This window comes from Chelmon rostratus, chromosome 2 (genome assembly GCF_017976325.1).
Source record: "Chelmon rostratus isolate fCheRos1 chromosome 2, fCheRos1.pri, whole genome shotgun sequence".
Classification (NCBI taxonomy): domain Eukaryota; kingdom Metazoa; phylum Chordata; class Actinopteri; order Chaetodontiformes; family Chaetodontidae; genus Chelmon; species Chelmon rostratus.
Window position 1 is genome coordinate 24,977,632 of NC_055659.1, and position 8,352 is coordinate 24,985,983.

Genomic DNA, 8,352 nt, shown 5'->3' on the forward strand with positions numbered 1-8,352 from the left:
CCTCCGCAGAGGATGGCAGCAGGGTATACAGAGGCTTTGGCTGATCTTTCTCCACAGAGCGTGGTCTAGAGATGGATGCCGATCTGTTCACTGCGCCTTTTGGGTTGTCACGCAAGTTGGTTTCAACAGAGGCTTCTGCACCGGGCATAAAAATGAACAAACAACAACTTTTCATGAAAACCGCTTTTAAAGGAAATATGCATTAATGTATATTCATAGCGAAAGATACCTATTGTTTTATTTGGGAACACATTCACAGAGACGTCAGCTGAAGATAATTCAGTGTCCTCAGTGGAGATCTGCTCTGAACAACCAGTGACGTCAGCCAAAGATCCTGTAAGACAAGAGAAGAAGAAAGTTTATTTTCCAAACAACAACAACTCATTATTTGTCATTGTATTGTCTGTAAACATACCTGTTTGACCTGCGATGGAGTTGTCAGGTATAATGGCCGACTTTGAAGCTGTGGCTTGAGAGTCATGGAGCTTTGGTTTGTCGTCTTTTCCATCATCCATCTTTTTATTCACATCTGTAGAATTCAGTTTGGCATCCATCGAGGCTTCCACTTAAATTTGTCTTCAGTCTTGAAAAACTGAACAACAGCCAACCAGAGGATGAGGGAAGTCACACAAGAGAAACTAAAATAGTGAAGCTGGTGAGAGAAAATTAGAAAATTGAATTTCCCTCACTAAAAACATTTAAATTCACTATAAGATAATATGTAGTGCTTTCATTTTACATCTTTTCTCCTATCAAATTGAAATGATTTATTTTCTAATATCATAGTGTAAAATGAAACCTCATTATTCTCTGTACTTACCACAGACCCAGAGTCTGATCTGTAGCTGAGGTTTCATAGCTGTTAGTGATGAGTGGACATCTTGGAGATTACAGAGAAGTTAATCTATTATTAATCACCATTTTGGAAACATTTATAATGTAGATGAAAGGCAGCATGCAGATATCCTGACAGCTAGTATATAAGAATGTGAGATCTTTGCTATTCATTCATAATTCATGTCTTCAAGTAATACTTACCTCACCTTTTTTTGCAGACAAAACAGAGGAAAACACATTGTGCAGTTTTAAATGTGTTGCAGTTTAACAATACTTGTAGGTATTCAGTATCAGATAAAGGTATACAAGGGATATAAATAAGGTATAATATATATAACATATTATCGTGTCAAACTGATTGAGTCAAATCCAAATTATTTACACTAAATGAACTTATCAATAGCCACAACCATTTAGTAATGAACATAATCATTGCTGTAAAGTACAGGAATCCACAAAACCTACCGTGTATATATCTCATTATTGGTCTCGGTATGTTAAGAGATTTGTAAGAAACATGTTGTACTCACTTTTCATGGCACACTCTAGAAGTTGACGATCCAGTATGCAGCTTTAATCACATGCATCCTTCAGTCAGTCAGTGCAGGTGTAACTGCATCTCACAGGCTCTTTCACAGTCTCTCTCTCTCTCTCTCTCTCTCTCTCTCTCTCTGTGTGTGTGTGTGTGTGTGCGTGTGCATGTGCGTGTGTGCGTGTGTGTGTTTGTGTGCATAAAACAGGAACAAGAACAAGAATGGCTGTATTGATATTGCTTATTCAGATGTGTTTTTCCCTACATCTAGTGCATAATAGTAAATAATAGTCAAATCTACTGTAATCAAGAACATTGTTTTAAATAAAGCAATATCATTGTATACTGTATACACATTGTGCTGTGTCCTTCTGAGCCAAAAAAAGCAAAGCCGTTCTTTTAAGAAACGCAATTTGTAACAAATCCAACAGATGGCGACATTCATTATTTGTCACCAGAGAAGAAGAACACTGACCAACGACCAACGCTATTTTTTACGAGTGGTATCGAGTTTAGCCGATTCTGAACGATGTCATTTCCGTGTAAACCTTGAAATAACTCGAGCTAGCTGCCGAGCTAACAGACACAGTGTTTCCCGCTGTAAGATATCTGTTGCCTTTCTACTATATTTGCGCGAACAAAGACTGCACATACCACACATAATGGTAAGTATTAAAAATAAAGACTTTCATACCTATAAGATTTACGGTTAGGCAAACGTAGTAAATTCATTTTATCCTATTGATAGGCTGATCCTTTACATCCGACAAGAGCGTGTTGTGATCCAACTTAAGTTAACTTAGCTAACTGTAACGATACATCGTTTAATTATAGCTAGGTTAAGTCATGTCTATGCAGAATGATTTAGCATTGAATTTAAATCTGTTTTGACAACTTTGTGTTTATGTGGTACATCAAAGTAAACTAACTGGCAAACATAAACTGTACATATCAGTCAGCTGATGCTAACCGATTACGATGCGAGCTACACCCTTAGTAATGTTAGTTATGTTATTGTGTAAACAAAGCAGCTGTTAATGTTACTCGGTGTTTGCTTCTCACTGTGGGTGCTTGTTAACTTAATGTTAGCTGACCAACTGTTTATATGTTCTCTCATTTTCTTTTCTTTTTTTCTTTTCCCTGTGTTGACATTACAAGCTAGCTAGGTAGCTAGCTAACATAAAATACCAGGCGCTGAAAGTGTGCATCATGGAATAGCATGGTGCAAGCTAAAAATAGTAGCAATTGCATTTACTGCAATAGCCTAGTTACAAATGTTCGACATAAGGTTTTGGTCTTTAAAGCGTAATTAACATTTTTATATTTTCCATGTAGGAACGGGACTTAAGAGTAGAATTTGTTGTGATAGTGACAGCAAGAATGGCCTGGTTCAGTGTATTGGAGAACAGGATACTGATTAAACTCGTATGGGTAAGCAAGTTCAATGCAGTGGCAAAGATAGGAACAATCCCCGGTTACTAAGCAGCACACTGTGTATAGCAGCACAGTTACTCTGCAACCAGAAATACTAAGTGGCTAACAGCTAAGCACAGCAGCTACTTTAGAAACCCACATGAAGACTTCTGCTCTCCCTGAGAAAAATGTCCTGCTGCAGATAATGCCATTGGTTATTATCTGGAGTGTGACATGTATGGTACTTTTCAGGACAGCGAAATGTCTGACATTGACCCTGCACCAGGCCCAGAGACCAGCAGTATGGAGGGAGAAAACGCACCGCTGTACTGTATCTGCCGGAAACCAGACATCAACTGCTTCATGATGTAAGTTCACAACACTGGGGCTGTTGTTTTAATGTCTCTGTTACTGCAAATGGATGCAGCAATGCCCATACATTTTGTCCTTTATTTGCATCAGTGGCTGTGACAACTGTAATGAGTGGTTCCACGGGCACTGCATTAACATCACAGAGAAGACGGCGAAGGCAATCCGAGAATGGTACTGCATGAGATGCAGAGGTGATGAAAAACAAATCTTTTCTCACGGCATTTTAGACTGCCATGCTAAACATCAAATTAATCACAAATTGTCAAAACAAATGAGACATTGTTGCATTATTCTCCCTATCACCAGATATAAACCCCTCACTGGAAATAAAGTATAGATCAAAGAAAAACCGAGAGAAGGAATCTGAACCTGACAGAGCTGAAAGACAGTACAGCACTCCGAGTACACCAGACTATAAGAGTGAAAGGCGGCGTGGATCTAAAGTAAGTTGTACTTGTGACCTAATTATTTAGGTTTTACTCCACTATCAGATTGGCAGACTGTCTCAAAACAAAAATGATAGATAACATTGCTTTGTGATACAGCAGCGGCCACCCATTTTTAAGCAATAGGTGAATATGTGGGGTGTAAACAATGCATGTTTCTTCAGATGCAATGCCCCTCATTGTCCAGTGTTTGATTATGCTCAGGTAAAGCGTTCAGTCCGAATGTGTGGGGAATGTGAGCCCTGCAGAAGGACTGAGGACTGTGCTCAGTGTGACTTCTGCAAAGACATGAAGAAGTTTGGAGGCCCCAACAAAATCAGACAGAAGTGCAGGTTTAGGCAATGTGAGGTTCGAGCCAGGGTAAGCCACTTTATCTCTACTTTGTGTTCAAATACGATTATGCCACCTAAATGTCAAAGAATGTTTTTATTTTTTACATTGTCACTTTCATTTCACTGATACTTCTTTTTGTCATTGAAAGATCTTGAAAGTTGTACATTAACTTTACTCAATACATGTAAGGTCCTGCAATGGCCCTTTACTAGAATGTTGCTCTGCAATAATGTAGAATTAAATGGTACCAATTCAAAACCATGCAGTAGTTTTTAAATGAGAAGCTTAAAATATTATTTATTTATTTATTTCCTCTCCAATTCCTTGAAGCGATTAGCACTGCAGGATCTCTGATGTACTTGTGCAGTCCCTTGTGGCCAGTTTAGAAATGAGCTACCTGTTGCTTGTTGTATTGTACAGAAAATGCTACGTGTGAAGGATGAGGAACTCTCTTTGCAAGAAAGGAGGGACAATTCTTACCACAGACGGAGACGGTATTCTGATGACTACGACAGCGAAGCGGATCTCTACCAGCAGTACAAAGCAGCAGGACTTGACAGCAACATGGTAGCAAAACATTTGACACCGTATTGTTGCATATGAACTGGCTCATTTTAGATGTACTCAGTCAGCAGCAGCTAAAACATTTGACTGGGGACAATATGTTGAGTCATTTGTTCTCCTCTTACTCAGGCCTGGGCAAGTGATGACGATGATGAGCCCATTTTCAGTCCCGTCATGCGCAAGAAGGCTGTGAAGGTGAAGCATGTCAAGAGACGAGAAAAGAAGTTTGACAAGAAAGTAAGACATTCCCTCATACAAATGGTCACTGATGTTTGAAGTGCCACCAGGTGTTAACATGGTAAATTATAGTAACAAATATGCTAATGTCTGGTCTACAACCGCTTCTTTCAAACCTATCCAGAAGGAGTCACGGCGCCACAAACAGAAGCAGAAACACAAAGACAGAACCAGATACAGTGAGAAGGGTGAACTCCGGGATAACACAGGGCAGCGTCAGTGTCTGGGGCCAAGCTGTGTGCAGGCAGCGAGACCAAACTCCAAATACTGTTCTGAGGACTGTGGCATGAAGTTAGCTGCCAAGTAAGAACTCTTACTTTCACCTTTCATGCATTAGTTTGCTTGTGTTAAGATAAATGCTGTGTTGTGGATGCCTGCTTCAAGTGAATTTAAATGGAAATGCTATTTATTTGCTGCTCATTTAAGTATTTTTTTCCCCAAAACTATAAAATATTCTGCCTCTTTGTCTTTCTTAGCAATATCCTTAGTGTTGCTTCCTATGGGTAGTATTTCTTTTTCTCTTAGCTAACTCAGTGATGATCAAAGGGAAATCCTGATCAGGTTGAGTTTTTTTTTAGCATTGATTAGTGTGCATTTTGATCCACAGCCGGATATATGAGATCCTCCCTCAGCGTATCCAGCAGTGGCAGCAGAGTCCCTGCATTGCTGAGGAGCACGGTAAGAAGCACCTGGAGCGCATTCGCCGGGAACAGCAGAACGCTCGGCTGCGCCTCACAGAGATGGAGCGACGTTTCCACGAACTGGAAGGCATCATCGCCAAGGCCAAGCAGCAGGCGGTTCAGCAGGATGAGGAGGTGAACAGCCTGCGTGGTTATTTATTCAGTTACACAGCCTGTTCGGCTATAACTGCTGTTTCATGACTGTCCCCTGTGGGTCTTGTCAAAGTCAGGGCTGTTTTTTTTTTTTTTTTTTTTTTTTTTTTTTTGCTTGTTTGAAGCTCCGAAAAAAAAGAAGAAAAAAAAGAAGTAACACTTCTGTAATTAAAATGCTTTGGTGCTGTTTGCAGGTGAATGAAGGTGATAGCGAGGACACAGACCTGCAGATTTTCTGCGTGTCTTGTAGTCATCCCATCAATCCAAAAGTGGCACTGAGACATATGGAGAGATGTTACGCAAAGGTGACTCTTTGTCTTATTCTCTTCGGATTATTATTATACTTTACATGTCTGCTTCTAAGCATCAGATAAATACACACAAAAGCATATGGGCTACTTGTGACATTTCTTTCCTGAATGATTACCTTGGCAGTATGAGAGTCAGACCTCCTTTGGTTCCATGTACCCTACGAGAATAGAAGGGTAAGAAAAAATACTCTCAAAGTCAGTATTAGTTTTCGCTATTACAGTTGTTTAAACTAACAATATATTTTTTCACAGAGCAACCAGACTCTTCTGTGACGTGTACAATCCCCAAAGCAAAACATATTGTAAGAGGCTTCAAGTTTTGTGTCCAGAACATTCCAGAGATCCTAAGGTCAGTGGAGCCCCCTCAGTCATTTATGCAACTTGCAAACATGAAGTAATGTTAATGTGGAGATGCTTTCCTTTGTTTGGTGACCAGGTCCCCGTGGATGAGGTGTGTGGGTGTCCTCTGGTGAAGAACGTGTTTGAGCTGACAGGAGAATACTGCAGGGTCTCCAAAAGGAAATGCAACAAACACTACAACTGGGAAAAGCTAAGGAGAGCAGAGGTGGACTTGGAGAGAGTCAGAGTGGTAAGTCAAACTAAATGACTTGCTTCAGTTTTAATGGACAGAGCTTGATATTTATTAAGTTTTTATCTGTCGAATCATATGTAGGAAGAGTTTTTGTTGATAGCTCCTACTTGAAATTGCATCTGTTCAAAGCAAATGCCTCTTGGCCCTCGACCCACAATGAGTGAAGTGATAATTATTTAACCTCTTTTTTCTTTTTTTTTCCACTCACAGTGGTACAAGTTGGACGAGCTCTTTGAACAGGAGCGTAATGTTAGGACTGCTATGACAAACAGAGCTGGTCTGCTCGCGCTGATGTTGCACCAAACTATTCAGCACGACCCCTTGACAACCGATCTCCGAAGTAACAAGGATAGGTAGTCGACCTAGTCTGCATCAATTTATGGATCTATGGATCACTGTACGAAACAGGAGATTTGAGTGTTAAGGATTTAAATTTATAGAACGACAACTACCATTTGGAGAGAAACTGATTTTCTAAATAGATAATTATTTTAAAATCTTTGTATGATTATTAACTTTAAGATGTAAATGGGTATATATTTTTCCTGACTGGTAGATGAAGTACGGCTTATTGAAAACTGCTGTTTTTTTGTATGATTGCCCTGAATAAACCATCTGCTCCAGGTTAAGTGTGTATGTGAGTGATGTATCTTTTATTTGTATCATCATTCATTTTGGCTTTTCAACACAGGATGCTTTCCTTATCATGACAATTGCAGATGAAAAGAATGTTTTTATGTGCACTTTAAACTGACACATGACTGTATTGGCACATCCTTCAGGACCATGAAGAAGAGTACAATACACAGCATCATCTGCCATCTTTTAAGGAGATTCAATAGTTGCAGGAGTGGATGTAAGGGAGGAGAGGTGGAGAAATATGGCATCAAGAAGATGGTAATAATACTGTATCTCATTTGACAAATACTGATGCGAATATTATACTAGAGTTAAGTCCCCCCAAAAGTTTTGTGGTGCAAATACACACAAGTGCACTCCTGACGGGATCTTCAATTCTAAACACAATTCCATGCCAAAGATGAGGCATATGGCATGATACATGGCTGTCACTCATCCTTACTCATTGATGGCACAAATATGTTAATGCGTACTGACGCCCAGTGGTGGGACTGGTAACACTACAATAAGACCGTTACTGTTATTTCCGTCGATACTGGAATTGAATGAGTTACACGATGCATGACGATGACTGACCGAATTAGTTTAGCGTAAGATTTTGGTTTGTTAGCTCCACCAACTATTCGGCTGGGACCCACAATACTCCCAAATCGCACGCACCTCCTGACACCCCTGTTAGTCAAAGATGGAACATCCCGTTGGCTCTGACAGGTATTTGTGTTTTAAGATGCCTAAATGTGACGTGTCTCTACGTGTTATCGCGCGTTTTAACATCGTCTAAACACGAAACCCGTCAGACGTTAAGGTCCGTTCACATTTCGTTCTAAAGACCCGTGAAGGCAGCACAGTTCAACGATACAGATGACGCGTCTTATCAAAGAGGATGGAGACGGGATGAGAGAAATATGTCCCTGCAGTCTCCAAGCCACACTTTTCCATAGTCATGATCCATTCATTAGAAAAGGCTTATTTTTCTGCGCAGCCGGCTTTTTCTTGCTTTAATTTTTTCTCCTGGAAGGATATTTGCATGAAATGAAAAATGTGTGAACTAATGTTTTTATATGTATACGTATATGTAATATGTAGTTATACATATTCTGTCATACAGATACCACACACCTACACAATTGTATTATTAGTCATATATATATATATAGTATAATGGAAATACTACACTGCTAGCTGATACACCTAAAATATAGCTAAAAAGGCCTGACATGGCTAAAGCTCAGGTGATGTGTAG

The 8,352-nt window shown here is 39.7% G+C and overlaps 1 protein-coding gene across 1 annotated transcript; it reads left to right on the forward strand.

Moving 5' to 3' along the window:
• The first annotated feature begins 1,922 nt into the window (after positions 1–1,922).
• On the forward strand, positions 1,923–7,094 carry cxxc1b (CXXC finger protein 1b). The gene is made up of 14 exons (XM_041955746.1): positions 1,923–2,034; positions 3,035–3,150; positions 3,245–3,345; positions 3,461–3,597; positions 3,805–3,960; positions 4,354–4,500; positions 4,627–4,734; positions 4,859–5,037; positions 5,342–5,549; positions 5,762–5,872; positions 6,003–6,052; positions 6,131–6,227; positions 6,315–6,467; positions 6,681–7,094. The coding sequence occupies exons 1-14, from the start codon at positions 2,032–2,034 to the stop codon at positions 6,825–6,827; spliced, it is 1,713 nt and encodes a 570-aa protein (XP_041811680.1). The 5' UTR covers positions 1,923–2,031; the 3' UTR covers positions 6,828–7,094.
• Positions 7,095–8,352: the final 1,258 nt, after the last annotated feature.

Excerpts from the sequence above, each read along its gene's own strand:
- cxxc1b (XM_041955746.1), top strand. Across the intron at positions 5,038-5,341 it reads GGCATGAAGTTAGCTGCCAA|CCGGATATATGAGATCCTCC; the intron begins GTAAGAACTCTT and ends TTTGATCCACAG. Across the intron at positions 6,053-6,130 it reads TACCCTACGAGAATAGAAGG|AGCAACCAGACTCTTCTGTG; the intron begins GTAAGAAAAAAT and ends ATTTTTTCACAG.